Source organism: Aquarana catesbeiana, linkage group LG01 (genome assembly GCF_042186555.1).
Source record: "Aquarana catesbeiana isolate 2022-GZ linkage group LG01, ASM4218655v1, whole genome shotgun sequence".
Classification (NCBI taxonomy): domain Eukaryota; kingdom Metazoa; phylum Chordata; class Amphibia; order Anura; family Ranidae; genus Aquarana; species Aquarana catesbeiana.
Genome location: NC_133324.1, coordinates 75,734,529 through 75,756,978, shown reverse-complemented (window position 1 = coordinate 75,756,978; position 22,450 = coordinate 75,734,529). Strand labels below are relative to the sequence as shown.

The following is a 22,450-nucleotide window of genomic DNA, read 5'->3' as shown; positions in this document are numbered from 1 at the left end:
TACCGTGATTTGGGCAATGGGTGCTCCAACACTGTCATGTTTGGTAAGAGCTTGTCCCACGAGTCGCCCTTGATGAAGGGACGGTCAGTTTCAGTCCCGAAACGCGTAGGCCTTCGTGGAAGACATTACAAGCATCTTTATCCTATGGACATCAGTACAGCTGTGTTTCAGCTTTTTATTGTGTTCACTGTTATGTTTATTAACTATGCTAATGTTTTGTATACATATATACATTTTTCTATGGAATAAAATTGTTTTTACATTACGCTGTTGCCGTTAAAGTCCCACAACCTTATTTGGGGGTATTTTTTTCACCTTTTCAGCTTGTGGCTCTGCCCTTTGGCCTACCTTATGTCACTGCACGTGTTCATGAAGGTCCTGGCCCCTGTGAGCCAGGGGGATCCCCATTCTAGGTATATGCTATGGTATACTCCTGAAGCGATTGAGAGAAGGTCTCGGGGCTAATGTGCAGCAGATGGTACAAGTTATGTAGGACTTTGGCTGTGTTTTCAGTCTCAAGAAGTCAACCCTGGAGCCATTGCACCAACTAGAATATCTGGTCCTTGTTCTGGGCAAAGTTCAGGCATGAGTTTTTCTGCCCCAGGAAAAACTTTGAACCTCTGAGTCCCAAGGTGTAGGCGTTGATCCCTGGAATGCCCCCCCCCCCATTCACTTCTGCATGAATGTGCTGGGGTTGATGGTAACCTCCTTCAAGGGAGTTGCATATACACAGTTGCAGTTAAACATCCTGACAGTGTGAGACACCATGCCTGTGTGTTTTTATAATGTAGTACATACACTACTTTTGGTGTGGTCCAGTGCAATTGGAACGCACAGTGCTTTCCTCTGCAATTCATGGTGTGAACTGCCCCTAAAAGCATGCTAAATGCCATACATCCACTGATCAGCCATAACTTAATGACCACTGACTGGTTAAGTAAATAACATTGATTTTCTTGTTACAATGACATCAGAAAGTCAGTGGAATATATTAGGCAGCAAGTAAACATGTTGTCCATAAAGTTGATGTGTTGAAAGCAGAAAAATGGGCATTGCAGCTTGTGTGTGGTGCTGGTCAGGGTGCTCATGCTGACCCATGTCCACAGCCAAATGCAACCACATTGAGCGTGTGAGCATCAGAACTGAACACCGGTGTACTGGAATAAGGTGGACTGATCTAATGAATCATGGGTGCGTGTGCACTGCTTACCTGGGAAAGAGATGGCACCAGGATGCAGTATGGGAAGAAGGTAAGGTGGTGGAGGCAGTGTGATGCTTTGGGCAATGTTCTGAGAAGTCTTGGGTCCTTCCTTTCAGGTGGATGTTGCGTGACACGTACCACCTGCCTAAACATTGTTGGTGACCAAGTACATCGCTTCATGGAAATGGTATTCCCTGATGGCAGTGGCCACTCTCAACAGGATAATGCACCCTGCAGAACAGCAAAAATAGTTTGAGAAACACAACAATGAGTTCAAGGTGTTGACTTGGCCTTCAAATTCTCCAGATCTCAATCCATCGAGCATCTGTGGGATGTGCTGGAAAACCAAGTCCGAGCCATGGAAACCCTACCTCACAACTTACAGGACTTAAAGTGGAACTTCCACTTTTTGGATCCCCCCCCCCCCCCGGTGTCACATTTGGCACCTTTCAGGGGGGAGGAGGGAGCAGATACCTGTCTAATACAGATATTTGCTCCCACTTCCTGGCATAGATCACCGCGACGCTTGCAGTGACCTACGCCAACTCCGGCGCCTACACTCTCCTCCACCGCTGTATTCCATGAGACACAGAATACAGCAGGGACCAGAGAGGACGCGCAGCGCGACTTGCGCATGCGCAGTAGGGAACACGGCTTCACTTCCTTATAACCTTACTGAGGATGGCGGCGGTAGCAGCCGAGAGCCGAACGACGGATCGGCTTCGGCTTCTGACATCGTGGGCTCCCTGGACAGGTAAGTGTCCTTATATTAAAAGTCAGCAGCTGCAGTATTTGTAGCTGCTGGCTTTTAATATTTTTTTTTCAGCTGACTTTTCGCTTTAAAGGATTTGCTACCGAAGGCTGTCATATACCACAACATACCTTTTAGAGCTCTAGTGGCACTAATGTCTCGATGGGTCAGAGCTGTTTTGGTGGCAGAAGGGGGGGGGGACTTGCTGAATGTTAGGTAGGTGGTCATAAAGTTATGACTGAATGGTGTATGTCAGCCAACTTGGAAGAGCAATAGTAGCTGGCTTCAGGGTCGGCAGATGTTTCAATGCCCATCCTCAATAAGATATCTACAACCTAACGGGGATGAAGAATGAGGACTCAAAAAAAAATATTTTGTGAATATTGTACACTGTTTAGCTGCCATGTTGATCATCTTTGTAAAATATTCAGTGCTGTAGCAGACAAGAACGTTTTTTTTTTTACTGTATCAAAGTAACATATTTTCCCTGTGACTGCCATGATTGTACAATTATAGTGATCATTACAGGATCAGGAACACAATTTGAAAAATTGTATTCCTGTTACAAGTTAAAGAGATGAAATAACAACATATATCAACTGACACATTAGAACTTCCATTGTTTATTTTGCCTCAGCTTGTTGGCTTTTATTTTTTGTATGAGCAAAGTTAATTTCCTTGAAATGATCGATGGTAAGCCTGGATTATAGAATATCCGCAACTTTCTGGGAACGGATACTAATTTAATTAGAAAGCAACTAATGCAAATGAAGGAATTAACCCCTCGAAACTCCTCCTCTTCTGACGGCTCTAAAAATAGAGCGGAGTTTCTCGAAATCTGTTATTAAGCTGATTGCATTGGTGCTGCAGCACATGTCAAGCTCAGGACAAAAAGAGAGAATGAATCACTCTAATAGAAACACAAATCGCAATAAAAATCTGACAGAGGTTCTAAACTTTTACCACTCTATCCAAAACCTAAAAAGAAGTTTAAAAACTAAAAACTGATTTAAAAATTCACATTACTTCAGTGATACAAAAAAAGGTCGAGTAGCGTCGTTTTTAAGCCATAAATAGTTTTTTGTTTTTGTTTTTTTTTAATTTCCAAATCGTCGCATCATGTTCAATGTCTGCCACCAAACATGCACTCGTTGGGGTATTCATTGAGCCCTTATGACCATACAGTACAAACGGCTACTGCCCCAACCTATAACTGGCCTTAACAGCAAGGAGCAGATGGAAGGGCGATGCATGTTTCCCAGCTCAACTTCCCATCAAGCCTGCAACAAACCAAATTGTCCTGTCTAACAGTTCACGTTAAAAACGGGTTTAGTTTGCACACATTTGCAAAAACATGCGAAAGCTGCAGAGGCCAGGTTACGGCACCCCGGTGTTATCTGCAGTCCTAACTCTGTAAATTTTGAGAGCTTCCATAGTAGGAGCACATATATAGGAATGGATAGATTGAGGGCGGGAACACCTGGAGGGAGTTCACTCCTCCTTAAAGGCACAGGGGAGTACTGGACACCCAGCAAATAGCACAATGGCAGTGAAGGTGTCCAGTGCACCCCCTCGCCAAATAACCAATGGTACAAGCAATGCCAACTGCCCCAACCTATAGCTGGCCTTAAAAGCAAGGAGCGAATGGAAGTGCAACGCATGTCAAACAACAATATTTTTTTGTACCATTGGTTATTTGGTGAAGGGGTAAACTGGACACTATTTGCTGCCATTGTGCTAGTTGCTGGGTGTCCAGTGTGCCCCTGTGCCTTTAAGAAGGAGTGGGCTCCCTTCAGGCATACCTACCCTCAATATATCCATTATTATATACGTATGTGCTCTTACTTATAGGGTTAGGACTGCAGATAATACTAGGGTTCCATGACGTAACACGAGATTTCATCAATTGGCGATTCGCAAGGACTCATGGGATACATGACGCTGCTAACCCAGGAGGTCTTGCGAACCGCCTAGTGACATAATCGCCTAGGCGGGGAGCTGCCGGAAGTGTGGCTGAAAAAAGACTATTAAAGATACGGTATTTAAATATAAAAATAAAAAAAATTCCATCATTATTATTATTTCCACTATAGAAAGCAAGTTTATAAAATGGGTGGAATTCCACTTTAAGACGCAACTCCCTTCTTGCCATTGCATACCATCACTCTGCTCTTGCTGTCGCTCTCTACAGAAACCCAGTCTTGCACTACCTTTTGCAGTTGTACAGCATTAGCCCATCCTTCACCTGTCAATGGGTCCTTGTCTGTTACCTTCTTTTATCCAACGCTGTATATATCAAAATTTATTAAAATAGGATTGTGTAAAACCATTTAGTAAAATGTTACATAAAAACTTGGAAATGCTCAACATAGTTTGTCCTATACATATTTATTCAGGAGTTTATTTTATGGACTGGCTTTCAAGAGATTTACCCAAGAACTTATCAGCTCTGGTGTCACCCTAGAAAGAGAAAACATTGAGGCTTCCTTTGCTAATTAACTACCAAAAATGCAGATTAGAATGCAGCTCTTTAATCGGGCCGCCAGTTTGAGACCCCTGATATAAAGGAAAGTGAGCCTTGACTGCTGGATGCATGGCTCACTGGTAGGAGTAGATGCAAGATCTCCTCTCCCCTACCCCCTTTGAGTTTGATTAATTATGCTACATACAAGATTATCATTGGCTGTGTGGTCTTGGTGGTGTGGAAAGCGTTATGTAGGATTGTGTGAGGGGTGGAATCGCTGACCCTGAAGCTGTCCAGCCACCAGGAGAATCTCCACCTGCCCTTCCTGTTTTGAGTTTGCCAAGGCTTTATTGGTGGTGAATATCTTGCCAACACTGAAATTATGTTACAATAATTGGGTGCTTATATTCTACTTGAAACTTGAACAGTGTTATTATTAAATGCACTTGTTAGTTTATTTGATGCTTGAATACAATGTTGTTCTAATCTTTAAACCTGTGGCCTTGCCGATCAAAACAGAATTTGTCCTGTGCCACGGACAACTTTATTCACAGATGAGTTTTCCTAGTTTCTCCCAACAGTCCAATCATCCAAGTTAGAACTCTTAATCTGCATACAAATGTAGCCCTTACCCTAAGAGGAGCCATTTTGTATAACAGGTTCTAAGCATAAGAAGTCAATGCACATCAACTCCATAGGCCCTTGGTTTTAGAGGTGGCCTATTTGGGCAGCTCTGATGGGCAAAGTCTTTCTTTGTATGCAACGTATGCAGGAGTGGCAATAGCTTTCAACTTCAGCCCGCAATCAAAGCCAGTAGAATCAGTCTTGCTCATTTCAAAGTTCTTTCGGGCCCAAAATGACCATGGTCTTCATGCAACACTGTTTCTCAGTGCTTGTCTGGCAGAAACACTTGCCACTTGTCTGTGAAATCATCAGAGGGGCCCCTCTGGTAGACCAACCCCGTCATGTAGCTGTGATTGGTCCCATTCTTTATGGACCAGGTGTGCTTCCCTTGGAATGTTCACCAGCAGCAGATCTGGGCGTCCACTTTTCAGTGCTTTTAGAATCAGACTGCAGAGAGGATCTTCCATCTGGTCTCTTATCAAGACTTTCTTAGAAAGCTTATGTAGGCCTTCATCTCTCACGTGAGTGAGGTCACAGTACAGCTTGAGAACACCTGCAGCAGAAACCTCAATAGCTTCAGCCCCTTTTGCTCTCTTGACTGGATGTTCCACTTCTCAGCACAAAGCTTGGATCTCTTCTGATGTTAGTTGGGTCCACTCTTCTGAGGGAGTTTTAGGATCATAAGGTCTTCTTGACAGGGCACCGATATCTTCATTTCTGATCCCTGGGCAATACTTCAAGCTGAAACGGAACCCAGATAGAGCAGCCAACCACCTATTCCCCATGGCATCCAACTTTGCTGTAGTGAGGATATACATGAACACATTATTATTGGTCGTAACCACAAAGTCTGCACTATACAGGTAGTCTTTCAACTTATCCACTACAGCCCACTTCAAGGCAAGGAACTCCAGCTTGTGGGTGGGATAGTTCTCAACAGGGGAGAGGCTTCGGCTAACATAGGCAACAGGTCATAGGTGTCTGTAATGCTCTTGATACAACACCCTACCCAGCCCATCATGGCTGACAGTGACATGCAGTTCATTACGTTTGGTTGGATCAGCACAAGCCAAGACAGGGGCATTGGTTAATACCCACTTCAACTGATGTAAGGACTGCTCACACTGACAGGTCCACTGGTCTTGGATTGATTCTCAAGGTTTACTTGGGCCCTCTAGTTTGCCTGGCTGGCTCCAATGATTCTGTATCATCTTTCTCATCTTCACTCTTCAGCAACTCATTAAGAAGCCGAACGATCTTAGTACCTTAGAATCCTAGAATCATAGAATCCTTCTATAAATCTTTGGTAATATGAGCAAAATCTCATAAATTACCTCAGTTCAGTCACATTGTTTTGGTCTTGGTCTTGGCCATGAAATGACCACTTCTAGCTTCTTGAGGTCAGATAAAGTCCTTTCTTCTATTTGTCTTCTGGATGTAGGGGGATCTGGTAGTACCCACTCTTTAGGTCCAGCACACTGAACCACTCTGCCCTGACAGGCATGGTAGGACATCTTCTATCACTGGGGTGATGTACTGGTCAGGGATAGTTCTCCAGTTCAGTATGCAGTAGTCAATGCACATTCTCGGGGAACCATTCTTGTTTCACACCATCATTATAGGCAGAGGGCTGTGTGATTCTTGAAAGATGCTTGTTCTCTTAGACTCTGCCAGCTGTTCATGAAGATCTTCCAAATCAGTCAATGGAACCCATTGAGCCCTCTCGTGGAATGGCTTGTCTTCCAGAAATTGAATTTGGTGCTGGGCACCCTTGCTAGATACAGAGGTGTTTTTGGCTGCCAGAATCCTCATTTTCATCACGTGTGACATCTGTGACTTCAGGGATGCTATTTCCTAATTGACTTCTACTACATTCACCGACCCAACTACAACTGACAACCCCATGCTTGAGCTGTCCATGACTCTCTTGGCCTCAAAAAGAATTTCCTCTTTTCTCACTACCTTAAAAAGTTTGGGATACCTCAGTGATGCCTCCTTTCTCGGTACAAGTCGGAGCACAGAGTACCTCTTGGATCTGCTTCATTCTGACTTGATCAACACCTGCATGCTCTATTCTTTTCTTAAGCACTATATGGTAAAACATCTTGTTCAGCTGTCTAATCAGCGGGGCCCAGTCTTTAAGGTGGTTCACATAATGGTCAATCCCTTCAGTCTGCGAGCAGCAGTAAAATCAAACACCGCAGGTGGCCGCTCATCAGTCCCAGGCACATGGAACTCTGGACACTTGGCTGTCAGCAAACCTTCTGGCTCTGCATTCAGGGTGACTCCAGTTCTCAGTGTTCTGGTCCTCAGGCTACAGACAAGTACACACAGCAACAGAGATGTACACTCTGCAGGTCCCCTCCAGCAAGAGGAAGTTCTGTCCTCTACAGCCTTGGAAAAACTGCTCATTTCCACTCCTGTTAAGAGTCTATCTGGGAGTTGTATTCCATAACTCCATTTACTCCTATGAAAGATCCTCTTCCCAGACTATATTTCCCATAGTTGATCAACCACCTGCATCAATGTCTCAAGTCCCTGATGCACACCGGCTCCCTTTGCTGGATGGATGCTGAACAGCATAGAAAGCCAGCATAAGAGTCTTGTATAGGCACACAAAGCAGCTGCAGCACAGTGTTTTTATAGTTGCTCCCTCTGACCAACTAAGCACCTGGCTACACAGGTTATGGGTCAGTGATGAGTAGGATTGAAGCAATTTGATTCACATTACAGCTAGCCATTTCCCCTTATTAGAAACAAAGGTCAGCAATGGAAGCCTTAAACTTAATACATCTCTCACAGCTTTTACTCATTTGTTACCTACAATCCCTATTCTGGACCTGAAATTTGTATCATATAAATAAACTCTCGTTACATCATATGCAGACTGATAGGAAATTAGCTTAAGGTATTATTATGGAAAGTAGGCAGCTGCATCTAATGATTTTTGAAGTAATCTGAACCATCTGCCTCCATGGACGAAACAGTTCACCCGCTAATCCAGATTATGGCTGACAAACCATTTTTGGCATATAGTTCCTAGTAACAGTGTGTCCTTGACAGGCTCAAACTGCTGCAGACTTTTTCTCCTGCTTGACTTCCCAGCCTGGGTCCTGCTCCCCACTTCGCTTCGCTCTGCTATTTGTATGTTTGAATAGACGGCAACATGGCCTTCCTGCTGAAGGGAATGGTTAGCAATCAACTGAAAAGTTTTGGACTGGGGGACGCTGGTGAAGAAAAGAAAGAAGGGGCTGATGCTTCTGACCCGGCAGCAGCGGCAGGAATGACCCGTGAGGAGTATGAGGAGTATCAGAGGCAGCTAGTAGAGGAGAAGTGAGTATAAAACCATTCTTTTAACTTGTCAGAGCCAAGAATGTCCTCTTTTCCCAAAGTGGGCCTTGTGAAAAGAGCACATTCATAATACAACCATAGCAAAACTGGTGGATTGTCCCGAACGTTGAGACAGCTCATGTTTTTCAATATTAATCTCTGGAAATGTCCCTGATTTGCAAAACTAACCCAATGTCATCAAATTTCTTTGTTTTTTTTTAATGTTCAAAAGCTTTATCTACTTGTTAACATTAATTGGATTTATGCAAGACCCCAAAATAGACTCATGATCATCTGTTAGAGCATTGTGCATGATGTTCCGCCACATACCAGCTAACGAGCAAAATGTCCTTGGAAATCATTTTTTAAACTATTAGCAGCTATGATATGGCCTTTTATAAAGTGTTATATCAGTTTGAACAGAGTGTAGTACCATGTTGGTCATCAATAGACTCCATGTACTGGCTGAATAGATTCATATTGCAAGCTTCCAATCTGCTCTTGTCTAATACCTCGCCTGGACAGGAGAGATGAATCTTTGAAAACTTGCAATTTTAATCCACTCAGCCAGTAAAGGAAAGCATTTTAGCCCACAGTTCTTTTCTAGGGATAGCTAAGAAAACTGTTCTTTAACAACTCAATGCGAATAATGGTAACATAAAGCCCTGAACACAAACCAAGTTAATGGATTTATTAACCTTTTACAAAATAGGCAAAAATAATAGCCTGCTAAACCATTCAAGTTGACCTGTTCTGTTTGAACATACCTCGTATTATACTGTAAAGTATACCTGTAGCAAAAATTACATTTTTGAATTGGCTTTTTTAGTGCCTCAAGAGTACTGGACCCCAGAACAAAGCTGAATCTTGAAAGCTTGCAATGCAAATACAGACTTTAACTAGGAACCTAGGGTGTTGTCTTGCCTCCTGAAGCTTCTCAAGCTTCCTTATTGGTTCCAATTGTGTGCAATTGACATTGTGACAAGTAGAAGAAGGCAAGCCAAAGTACCGACTTATTAATTGAACTGTGGAAATGCCTGTTCTAGTTAGGAGCCAGATTACTAGGGTCAATTTAAATCCGGGCTTAAAGCGGAGTCCCACCCAAAAGTGGAACTTCCACTAAGCACTCCTCGCTCCCTTACATGCCACATTTGGCATGTAATTTTTTTTGGGGGGGTGCTTAGTTTTGAGTGGGACTTCCTGTCCCACTTCCCGCTTCCGCCTACGGGCCGCCTAGTCGACTCCTCCTCTCCCCCTAGGCGGCCCCTCCCTCTCGGTAATCTTCTGGGACACGTGACAGGTCCCAGAAGATTGCCTGCCCACTGGAACATGTGAGTGTCTGTTTATTAAAAGTCAGCAGCTAAACTTTTTGCAGCTGCTGACTTTTAATAAACAAAAAAAGCCTGGAACTCCGCTTTAATTTAAAAATATGCAAATCTAGCATTCTAAATACCGTAGATCCCAGTGGGTAAAACCTCAAGAGGATGCATTTTATGCCAACGCTGTTGCTGGAACATACCTTACTTTTAGCAACAGAAGTAAAGTGGCTGAAGAATATACTGTATAATCAACCAATTTTGCTTTGTCCAGTGGTATTCCAAAACTGCCTTTAGCAGTCTTAGGTATTCCATGGATAGCATTAATAACTATCAGATCAGTTTTTCTCAGATATGCAGTCAAACAGACATTGTACTTTCAACTTTTGTAATATCTCCACTGCACTGTTACTGTGGTGGTGCAGGGGGTCTAAATGGCACAAGAGTTAGCCCAATGTACTCGGTAATCAGCACTCAAACAGAGCTGGTCAGACACAGCCCCTCCCTTTCTCTGCAATACAAGTCTGTGTGAGGACACAGGGCACTGGAGGGAGGGGGCAGGAAGCAGTCACTAATGAGGGTACAGGGCTCTAAAGAGATAAAAAAAAAGTGTGAGAATTTAATTGAATATTAAAGAAAACCTATCAAAAATTTGAGCAATCTAAACCAGGCATATAAAGCCCGTACACAGACCTAATTTGGTGTCGTGTCTACTGCAGCCAGTTAGACAGAAGGGGACATGACCGAAAAAAGTCTGCCGACCGGCTCTCGGTTAATGCACTCAGCCAATGGCTTTTTTTTTTCGTTCATACCCTTCTGGGTTGAATGAAAAAAAAAATTATACATATGCACTAGGCTTAAAGGAGTTGTAAAGGCAGTTTTTTTTTATCTTAATGCATTAAGATAAAAAAAAAAACCTGTGTGTAGCAGCCTCCCCAGCACCCCCTAATTACTTACCTGAGCCCCAGCTCTCTCCAGCGATGTCCACGAATGTCTTAGTCATCTGGGACTCTCCTCCTGATTGGCCGAGACACAGCAGCTGCACCATTGACTCAATGTTGTGTTTTTTTTTTCAAAATTGACACTTTTTTTGTTTATAGCGCAAAAAATAAAAACCGCAGAGGTGATCAAATACCACCAAAAGAAAGCTCTATTTGTGGGGAAAAAAAAGGACGTCAATTTTGTTTGGGTACAACGTCGCATGACCGTGCAATTGTCAGTTAAAGCGACGCAGTGCCGTATCGCAAAAAAAGGCCCGATCATTAAGGGGGTAAATCCTTCCAGTCCTTAAGTGGTTAAGACATGCCTACCAAAGACCTGCTGGTAGGTTAACTGGCTCCTGTCTAAATTGGCCCTAGTATTCTTATATATGAATGTGAGTTGAGGACCTTAGATTGTAAGCTCCTTGAGGGCAGAGACTGATGTGAATGTATACAGTATATATGTAAAGTGCTGTGTAAATTGATCGCGCTATATAAGCACCTGTAATCATAATGTAATGAAAAAATGCATATGCAGCAGACACATCTGTGAAAACGTTATATCAAAATAACCAGTGCATCCAAAAATATATAGGCAGCTGATACCATATCATTTTTCTGTTGTTAGAATACATTTTTGACTAGCAGTTTGCATTAATTACAGTAAAAGACTTTAAATGTGTTGTGTTTAAAAATGCCCACGTACTGTACATACCTGATAAAGCAAGTCCCTCTAGCACTTCAGGTGCCCATAGATGCCAGGAGGTTGGAGGGGTAGGAAAATCAAATGACTGCCCTCAGGTATCCGTGCTTGCCAGTGGGTCTTTAAATACTAATAATGTACTTGGTACGTGCACAGACCTCTCAGTGTCTGTTGTCAATAGAAGTTATAGAGTATAACTAAAGTGTAGTGCACCCCACGTAGGAGCCCCTGGTGAATAGGAATCCCCCACCCTGCACAGCCAGGCACACCAAATCTTCACAGTATCCCAGAGTCGAGGAACAGTCCAGTGCTTGTTTTTATGTGTTATGTGTTTCTATCTGTTTTGGAAGGTGTGGTTTTTTTGGTGTATCTAAGCTAGTTTAGGTTATTTAATTTAGTGTTCCTGGTATTTGTGTCTTTTTTTTTCTTTTTGTGTATTTGATTCATTTTTTATTTTTTTTACTTTTTTCCTGTTTTTTTTTTTTCATCCTTACTAGTACCTCTAAAGACATTAACTCCCATTGTTAACATTAGTACAGAAGGAATCACATTGCCTCTATGCATTCCTTTTTAAATGACTTTTCTTCCACCAGATAAAGGCTGATATATTGTGAGATGAAAATCATTTTAAAAAAGACATGCAGGTGGTGTTGTCAATCTAGATGTTCTAGATGTTCAAGAAGCTTCTCCAAGAATTCCCTTTTACAACACTACCAGCATAATGAATATTTCATGACCTTGTTGAACATAAAAAATCCTCCCTGAGCCATTTTCAAGGCTGCCCATCAATGGACTTTTACAGTTGACCATTCATTGTGATGGCATACTGTTGACTTGGTGTGACACACACTAACACAATCCATTTCTATTGTGTACTTTCAGCTGCTTTAAGTAAAGAAGTGCACTTCTTCATTGTTAGTTGACAATGTCAAACCAGTCTATTTGAGCACATATATATAGAAGAGAAGAGATCTATGAACAGACAAAGAAGCTACTTTTTAAAGGAAAGCTCTGCCGTTTTTAAAGCCCATCTACAGCCCGCACCTTTTTATTTTGTTTCAGATAAAGCGGGACAAGGTTAGAACATTTGTCAGGTTCTACTTGGTCCCCTCTGTGGAGGTTTCTTTTTCATTTTCTGTCAAGGTGTTAAAAGACTTTTCTAATCTCTACAATGGTGTCAATAAAGCTTGCAGTTGGAATTTAAATGATTGATATAAATGTAGCACACCCCCTAAGGAGCCGCAGTTAAACTGGGATCCACCACCCTGCATAGCCAGGCACACCACATTTTTACAGGCACCCTTGAGACAATGAACAGTCCGTGACTTCAGCTCCCCTTCTTCCTCCAGCACTCGCTTGCAGAACCCAGCTGGAACACTGTGAATATCTGATAGTCAGATTAAAGAAATTACCCATTACAGGCAGGAACCCGAGGCCCCTTAATTATGTAGCAGAAATTTCAGTGTCCAGCTTGCATCACTCCTGTGGCTACTGATCCCAGCACCACCTCTTCAGGCACTTCCAACTCAGGATGGCCAAACGGTTCAGCCCGAGCATAAATTCAGGCCGAACTTTCGCTGTTCGGTCGCTCGACCGCTTGTTCGCCCCCCCCCCCCGAACCGACCACAATGCATTGTGGCGCTGAACAGTGCATTGCAAGCCTTCATTGGCTGAAGCAGTGAAAGCTTCAGCCAATCAGGGCACAGAGCACTGTCAGAGTCATGATTTGACACTGTCATCATGACTTTATCCAATCATGGCTCATTTCCGCCCCACAGTACAAAAGTATTCTTTCAATAGCAGCCATTTTCAGTGTGATATCGGTGTGGAGAGAGATAGAACAGGGCTCTGTTCAGTGCTATTAGTGTGCTATACTGTGCTATTTTGCTTCAATTGTCAGTGTAGAATATTAGTTTAGTGTCAGTCTAGGGATAGTGTGAGTGTAGTGAGGAGGCCCATCATTCAGCTTTGCATAGTGTGCACCTAGAGTAGGGACAGCTCAGATAGTTTCACTGTAGTGTAGTGAGACCATGTCATTCATACATACATTAGTGTAGAGTAGCGACAGCTCAGATAGTTTCAGTGTAGTGTAGTGAGACCGTGTCAGTAATCTTTACATTAGTGTATAGCTAGAGTAGGGACAGTTAAGATAGCGTCAGTGTAGTGACGGTTGAACACCGTCTATTTGATTGTGTTACTGCCAGTTTAACGACCATTTACTTCTGTGTGCGTTACTTCCAGTTTAACGCCATATAGTTTTGTGTGCGTTACTGCCAGTTTAACGCCATATAGTTCTGTGCGTCACTGCCAGTTTAACGCCATATAGTTCTGTGCGTCACTGTACATTTGGCGCATTATACTGCAGTATATTATAGTGTATCTGTGGAGTGTGTCTATGTAGTGTGTGTACTCAAATTAAAGTGTACCAAACACATCTTTACATTGATTAAAGACCATCTACACATGCAGCGAGACCCTGCAGGCAAACTGCCCATATGAGAGTTAACTCAAAAAATAACTAAATATGAAGGGACTCAGTGCATTTGTGGCCCCCAGGGATGTGGAAGGGTAGCGGATACTGATGTGCATAGCTGACAAATTTTCCAGTGTCCCAGATGATTTCCAAGCTGAAAAGCAATTCATTCATCCTTAGTTGTTCTAAATAAAAAGAAAGTATTAGATCAAGAACATATATAGGAATCATAACTTCTATTGTAAAGTCAAGGTTCCTGGAAAAAACATTGCTGCTGGAACAAGATCTGAGCATCCAAGCAAGGCCGAATTCAGGTGTCGAGTGGTCACTGGTAAAAGGTTTCCTGATAGCTATTTTATTATATATTCTCAGTTGAGGTATTGTTGATAATACAGATACAAAGTAGCATTTAAGGTAGCTATCATGTGCACGATGTCATCATTGGCCTCATATCACTCACATATGGCTGTCTCTGAATTGGACCAGCGTATAAGTCATACGGTTCATATAAAGCAATAAAGTCTATCAGGAGACATATGCTTGTATGATAATGATTTTCTACATTACCTCTCGCTGTATAGGTATGCTGACCGATATTCCCTGTGTAACCTGTAAGTGAGATAATTCCGTTGCGTCCTCGTTTCTCATATGAGAATCTGTATCCACAGATGGAAATTTTTACAGGACGTTCGGGTCCTATTGACTTTAGTGGGGTTCGTTACTAGGGTCCGAACTTTCGTGGTGTTCGGAAGTTCTGATGCGAACCGAACAGGGGTCTGTTCGGCCCATCCCTACTTCCAACCGACCTGGCTGCAGCTGCCCTGGCTTTCACTAGCTTACTTCTCCCCACAGTCCACCAGACTGACACTTGCCAGCCCACCCAGCTGACTCTCAGGAGATCTCCCAGACAGGCTGACCTGCACCCGCTGTCCTCTCTCCTTGCTCCCGTGCCTCCAGTAAAGGCATCCTCCATGTATTTTGGTAGGATCCTTCCAGTACCCGAGCCCCGGCCCAAGGTCACCCCCCCAGACTAGGGGGCACCCCTCAAGGACCACTGTCGGCCTCCTCAGCACTCCATCTCCATCTTGCACCCGACTGCCCCTGCTGGCATGACTCATGCCTATTTATGAGATGGCCTGCCCCCTGCCAGCCCTCTTACTGGGGATTGACTGAGGCCCTCAGAAATATTCCAGGCAACTCTTCCTCACTTCCTGCCCACTAGCTCTAGAAGTTTCTACAACCTTCTAGAAACAGGGGGAGGCACCAGAGGAGCTGTCAGGATGAGTGATCTAATCCTGACTCACTGAATCCTGACCCAGGTTCACAGCTCAGGCTTGGCCCTAAGCCGAAAAAAAATGTCCTACTCTAACAGACCTGCACTAACAAACCTATACTAACACCTAGCACACACTAGAGGGTGCTACATAAAAAACATGGTTACTACACAAACAATAGAAGTGAATCCCAGACAGAGAAGAGTTGTCTAAACAAATTTCTCCATGGGTTTTTTTTGGAGGTAATCAAACACAAAAACATAGGATAACAAAATTTATCAACTTTATTAGAACATATAAAAATGGAATGAATTAAAAACGGAAAAATGCACCAGAAACACCTCAATACATGATTGAAAAATGCTCCATACTAACAATCCATCAATTAATGTGCCAACTAGAAGAGTAGATGGAGTACATCATAAATCTCAACGCATTTTCTAGAACATAGTTGATTTCCTCAGGAGTTTGATGTTACTGACAGGATGGAGCACCTCAGGATGGACAGGCATGGCATTGACACAAGAACAGTGAATTTACTAGTCCATAGGTGCAAAATAGTCTGCGCAACAAAGCAAACCAGATGGTTGGTAAACCTGCTGCAAATGACCTAAAATTAGTTTCTGGTGCATTTTTCTGTTTTTAATTAATTCCATTATTATATGTTTTAAAAGAGTTGATAACTTTTTTAACTTAAATTCCTGTGTTTGATAACCTCCAACAAGGATCCATAAACAATTTGTTGACTTTTATGGATGTATGCCACCCCTCTCCGCCAATCACTACACTGGCTTCTGATTGCCAAGTCAATTCAATTCAAAATACTAACAACAACATACAAAGCAAGTCACAACTCTGCCCCGAGCCACATCACCAATCTTGTCTCCAAATATCACCCAAATCATCCTCTCTGCTCTTCTAAAGACCTCCGGCTCTAAAGCTCCCTTGTCTCCTTCTCCCATGCTCTCCAGGACTTCCCCAGAACCTCTCTCATCCTCGAACTCTCTACCTGAGTCTGTCCGGCTATCTCATTATCTGGCTGCCTTTAGGCAATCCATGAAAACTCATCTCTTCAGAGAAGCCTATCACGCCTCCAACTAATTCTTTATCACTTCCATCAGCTCATTCCTCACAGTTATAACCTTTTGTACCACTTACCCCACCCTCTTAGATTGTAAGCTCTCATGAACAGGTCCCTCTTTAACCCTCTTGTATTTTATTGTATTGTATATGTACTGTCTCCCTTTTATATTGCAAAGTGCTGCGTAAACTGTTGGCGCTATATAAATCCTGTATAATAATAATAATAAAGTATGGAGGGTTGGAGGTAAATATATCTTTGTACTAGACCCAGTGACTTTTCATTCCCTTAAGGACACACATAAAAAAGCTCTGTATTAAAAATGGCGCTTAGGTACGTCAATTTTTACATCGTATATTGGTCCAGCTTTGACCAATGTAAAAATGTATTTGCCATCCCTGCGGAACCTGGAAATCAGATAATAGGCACCTATACTACAGTGGTCACTGCTAGCTTCCGGGACCCATGCCGTGTGTCTTCCTGGCTGCTTTATGAACACGAGGTCACCCACTCGGCACGGGTGCCATTTAGAGAACACTTTGCATTTACTCAATGAATGCAAAATGTTTACTGATTGGACTTCACTGCCCCGCCTCTCCGCCCTGTCCAATCAGAGAATGCTTTGCACTTATTTAGAAAATTCAAAGTGTTTCCTCAATGGTGCCAGTGCCCAGCAGGGCACCCACTACAGGCCCAGAAGCTAGTGTACATCTCGGTAGCAGTGGTGCCCACTACAGTGATTTCCAGCTTCAAGGGGGTTCCGACAGGTATGACACCTGCAAACTAACATTGATCCAAGCTAGTCCAAAGTAACGATGTAAAAATTGCCATACCTAAACATCAGTAATTAAAGCTGTAGTAAACAGCACAAAAAAAAAAAAAAGTAGACCCCTGCAGGATAATGTCATAATGTGCTAGTATGTATCATTCCTTGCAACTGTGACAACACTGAGATCTTTCAGTGTGTTATTTGTGTAAAGTGCTCCCAACAAATGTCACTTCCTGCTTAACCTCCCTGGCGGTATGATTATTTTGGATTTTAGGTGCTGAAAGCGGTACAATTATTTTGCATGGAAATTTGGCGTTTTATATTGTAGGCCTGTAATTCTTAACAATAACACACTTAAATCTGTCCAAACAAGAGTCTAGTAGATATCCCGGGTATGATAAAGTTTGAAACACAAAAACATAAATTATAATATAATAAATAAAAATAAATAATTAAAAAAAATAAAAATAAATGGTAATAAAATAAATTTCCCCACGATTCACTATCGCTCAATTCTGCAAGTGTTCTAATTTACTATCGCTGTTTTCTAGCTGGTCTAAAGCCACTTTTGACGTAAAGGGACACTTTTTGGTTGCTATGGACAATCTCCAGTTTCCAGGCAGAAAGAACAGTATATATTACATAAAACTGCATGCAGGGCATGGGCCAAAGCACTGGGGACAAAAGGGATGTGAAATAATTTCATACAGTACTGTAATCTGTAAGATTACAGTACTGTATGTGTTATGATTTTTACTTTTTTTTTTAAATTTGCCGCCAGGCTCTGCCCCATGCGTCGCAACTCTCGCAGGGAACGGAGCCTGGCACGGAGAGGCTTCGGGCAGAGGACGGAGCCCACGGACACTGCGGGGGACATCGCAGGATCCCGGGGACAAGGTAAGTAAAGCCACACCAGGATCCTGCGATGTAATCCCGAGTGTGGCTCAGGGTTACCGCTAATGGTCCTGAATTTTAACCCCAAGCCACACTCGGGAAAACCGCCAGGGAGGCTACGTCTCATTAGGTCCAGAATAGGTAGAGATAAGGATCTGCAATGAAATCAGATTACTTGTATACAATTGACTTAGAGAGGGTTGTTTTTTTTTTTTCTTTACTTTCTTTTCTTTTGTTGACAGAGTTTTTCTGTCAATTTGTTGTTGAAAACACCCAGTTGCTTTTAAAAATCACATTTAAATTACGACATCTTGGATAATCTGTTCATACTGTATCATTGGCTCAATTGGATCTTGCCACTGATCTAAGTATTCCATTTTTACATTTGCTTTTGCTGTTCACTTGCCCATTTTCCTAATCTAATGCCTTCTTCCTCCTCCATTCTATGCCTTATGAAAATACTGTTTTGTACCCTGGATGGATAATTAGAGAGAGGCAAAATTTTGAGTTTCCATTTCCCAAAATTTACAGCCGAGCTACAGAAGAAACCTGCAGATGGTTTAACTCTCTCACATCTATTAAAAGCTGAAATATTAGCTTTAGGTTAGAACCTTTAAAGTGGACCTTGTATGGAAAACAAAACAGCTGCTTTGTTTGACATCTGCCTGCTTTCCAAACACAAGTGGCTTTAAAAAAACAAGGAACAAGAGACCGTTTTCCACCAAAGAAAAAAAAAATCTGCCTCACCTTTGACACTTCTGGGCTGAAGTGCATTCAAGTGGGGCTTTGCGTGACAAGTTCTACAGGGAGCCATGCTAATATCACCTGTGCCTAAATGACCAAAAGTACCCCAAATACATCCCAAAAACCCACACTCTCTAAATTAAAAGTGGAAAAAATAACGATGACTTTAGTTTCTCTTTCAAGTGGAACCTTACCCATAACAACTTGGTAAAAAATTATGTTCTTTAGTAAGGAACATACATTCCACATTAATAGTTATGCTACCAAAATGAGTGTGTGCTGTATATTGCCTCCAGCATTGCTCCTGTTTCTTCTTGCTAGGGGCTGCCATTTTGCTGAAGCCCAAAGCCCCAGAGCAGGAGTAAATCATAAAGCATAACTAAACCCATCAATTTAACGGTTTTAAAAAAGTTACATTCCTGGAATTCCGGGATTGCTAACTCACATTTGCTTGTGTCCTCAACCAAACTAAGCAACTAACACTTGCTTTTTTTAATATGTCTACACTACGTAATGTCCCTATTGGGTGGGGTCCTGGGGGCAGTGGCCCGGATGTGCAGCACAGTACCAGCAATAATGGTTACACCGGCCCCGTGGATAAACTGACACATGCCACTTTTGCCTTCTCTGAGATCCTGGTTGTGCGGGGGGGGGGGGCTTCCAGATGGCACCGTTGGTCACCTATTCTGGGTGGGCTCTATCTGGAATTCTCCAGTACTTATGGCTGAGGTTTGTCCCATGATGTGTGTGCTTAAGCTCAGAAGTCTCTGGGTGGTGGCTGCATACATATCTACCTTGGTGTTAGACTTCCTCCCCACCTCAAGGAGGCAGGTTCCCCTTTGAAATTATCCGGAATAGTTTTTTCCATATCCCCATACCCCTTAGTGTTCCCAATTATGTGGGCCAGCAGGACTGCACCCATCTCTGGTATCACTCTCTTCCCGTATTAGGGGTGTTCACCACATACGGGTAGGGTTTTACGTTCATTACCGAAGCACCTGCTGTGCATACATAGGCTAGAGATATCTTCTAACCCTTTCTCTTTAATCTCTCTAATTACTTTCTCTACCCCTCCTTCTCCTCCCCCTGTGAACCCTCTCCATCTACGACTTACGGGTACTATCCATGCGCACTAACAGTGTTCAACCATGTCTTCTGCGATGCATTCTTCAGCTTCTCGGTCCCTCAAAGTGTATTCCTTAAATGCTAAAGGCCTCAATGTCCCGGAAAAGTGCAGCAGTGTTTTGGCTGAAGCTCACCGACATAGAGCCCAAATTATCTTCCTGCAAGAGACCCACTTTAAGGCAGGCTCCGTTCCCCACTTAGCTAATAGGCGCTTTCCTGAGGTCTACCCTGCGACCTGTGCTGACTCCAAAACCAAGGGGGTTTCCATCTTGCTTGCTAAGTCATTTATGTTTTACCTTACTGATCAAATGCTAGACCCCGAGGGTAGATTTCTCTTCTTAAAAGGCACATCTACTACCTACTTGCCCCTCCGGAACCTTACTAGAAGCTTACATTTCGGTGATCCCTAAGGTGGCTAAAGATCTCACTAATGTGGCCAATTATTGGCTGATCTTACTTCTGAGTGTGGACGTAAAGCTTTTCTCTAAAATTTTGCCGACCCGCTTAGCATGCCATGTGCCCGCCTGGGTAGGCCTGGACCAGGTAGGTTTTGTCCCTGGCAGGGAAGCCAGGGACAATAGCATTAAAGCCCTGAATTTGCATCACTGGCTCACCTCTACCCAACGGGAAGGATTTTTCCTGGCAATGGATGCGGAGGGAGGCGTTCGATCGGGTGGCCTGGGATTATATGGATGCGGTATTAGAAGCTCTTGGACTGGGGAGCTTTATGCGTACCTTTATTAGATCCCTTTATGTGAATCCAAGAGCTAGAGTTAGTCAATGGCCACTTATTGGACGCCTTCCCCATCCATAATGGCACCAGACAGGGGTGTCCTTTTTCACCCCTACTTTATATCCTTACATTAGAACCTCTTTTACATTGCATCCAGGCCAACTCGAATATAAAGGGTATTGAGGTCCATCAAAGGGAATACAAGATGATTGCAGCCTTTGCGTCATCACCGCTGACGTCCCTACCCAATCTTATGCCAGTTCTAGAACAATTTAAATGTATTTCTAATCTAAAAATCAACTATTCAAAATCATTTGCACTGAATGTCTCTTTACCGGCCAACCTAGTACAGCAATGCCAGACAAATTTTCCTTTCAAATGGAAAGCAGATGCCAACACCTATCTGGGTTTTCAACTCCCTGGCAAACTAGAAGTATTGTATGCTAAAATCTTTTTATCAGAACTGAAAGGTATACAACTGGATCTACAAAGGTGGGATGTGCCCACCCTCTCTTGGTTTGGACGGACCTCTATCCTAAAGATGATGGTTCTTCCCCGCCTATTGTACAAAATGCAGACTATCCTGATCCGCTTACCGCCCACCTTTTTTGCGGCATACAGGAGGATATGTAGGTCTTTCCTTTGGGGGACTAAATCGACACACGTCGGGTGGGTGAAGCTAGTACCACCAAAATCTAAAGGTGGAATTGGCCTCCCCGATCTACAGCGCTATTATTGGGCAGTCCATATGACTAGGGTTGTAGATTGGAGGATTCATACCCGTTTCAAGGGCTGGTGAATCTTGAATGACTGATTTCGGGAACTGAGCTTTGCTTAATTCCCTAGTTCTCTAAAAAGCTTGTACTTCCTACCCTTCACACACATCCCCTTATTGGGGCAACTCTTTATGCATTCGACAGGGTCTGTAAAGTACATGCGCTTTTGGCCACGGAATGCTCAATTACCCCCATTAGAGATAATCCAGACTTTCCCCCAGGGTTAGCTAAAACCTACCTGTCAAAGGAATGGCCATATGCAAAGATGCAAGCGAAACACTTCTTCCACGGGGGTAGGTTCATATAACAGCAAGACCTTGCAGTGTCGTCTAACACAAAATCTTTCCCTTTCTGGTCCTATATTCAATTAAAACACTTCTAGATGATCAGACGAGAAGAGAAAAATACACGAAGCTCCTACGGTATTCGAATCCCTGTGTTCGAGCTAGTCTCCCCAGAGTCATGTGATCTCAGCGGTATACGCCTCCATGTTTGGGGAACCGTACTCTTTTTTTATGTGTTCGGATCATGCATTCTGGGAATCCGTGTTGGACACAGAGGGCGCTAACTAGGACCGCATTCACTTGTTTATTCACAAAGGTTCTCTGAATGTGAATATGCAGGAAAATGGGTATAGGATTAAAACAAGATGGTATAAGACTCTGGAGCTGCTTCACAGGATTTTTCCAACGGTACCAGACCAATGTTGGAGATGTGAAAAGGAAATAGGCACTTTTCTCCACATTTGGTGGATGTGCCCACTGATCCAGCCATATTGGAATAATGTACATGAAGTGACAATGGCCATCTCTAAAGACATGGATGAGCAAGTTTGGGGTGGAGGAAATTGACTGGCCTGCACAGAGTTCTGACCACAACCCGATAGAACACCTTTGGGATGAATTGGAGCGGAGACTGCGAGCCAGGCCTTCTCGTCCAACATCGCCTGACCTCACAAATGCGCTTTTGGAAGAATGGTCAAACATTCCCATAGACACTCTCCTAAACCTTGTGGACAGCCTTCCCAGAAGAGTTGAAGCTGTTATAGCTGCAAAGGGTGGGCCAGCTCAATATTGAACCCTACGGACTAAGACTGGGATGTCATTAAAGTTCATGTGCATGTAAAGGCAGGTGTCCCAATACTTTTGACAATATAGCGTACCTCTACATCAAAGCCACACACATAACACACAATTTGTCAGAAGCCAGTAA

The 22,450-nt window shown here is 43.1% G+C and overlaps 1 protein-coding gene across 1 annotated transcript in view; it reads left to right on the top strand.

Annotated features, from left to right (window-relative positions):
- The first annotated feature begins 8,083 nt into the window (after positions 1 to 8,083).
- Positions 8,084 to 22,450, top strand: part of CPLX4 (complexin 4) — a 46,171-nt gene continuing 31,804 nt past the window's right edge. Inside the window, exon 1 of the mRNA XM_073628967.1 lies at positions 8,084 to 8,373. Coding sequence (XP_073485068.1) covers positions 8,207 to 8,373 — 167 coding nt within the window. The 5' untranslated portion in view covers positions 8,084 to 8,206. The remainder of the gene's footprint in view (positions 8,374 to 22,450) is intronic.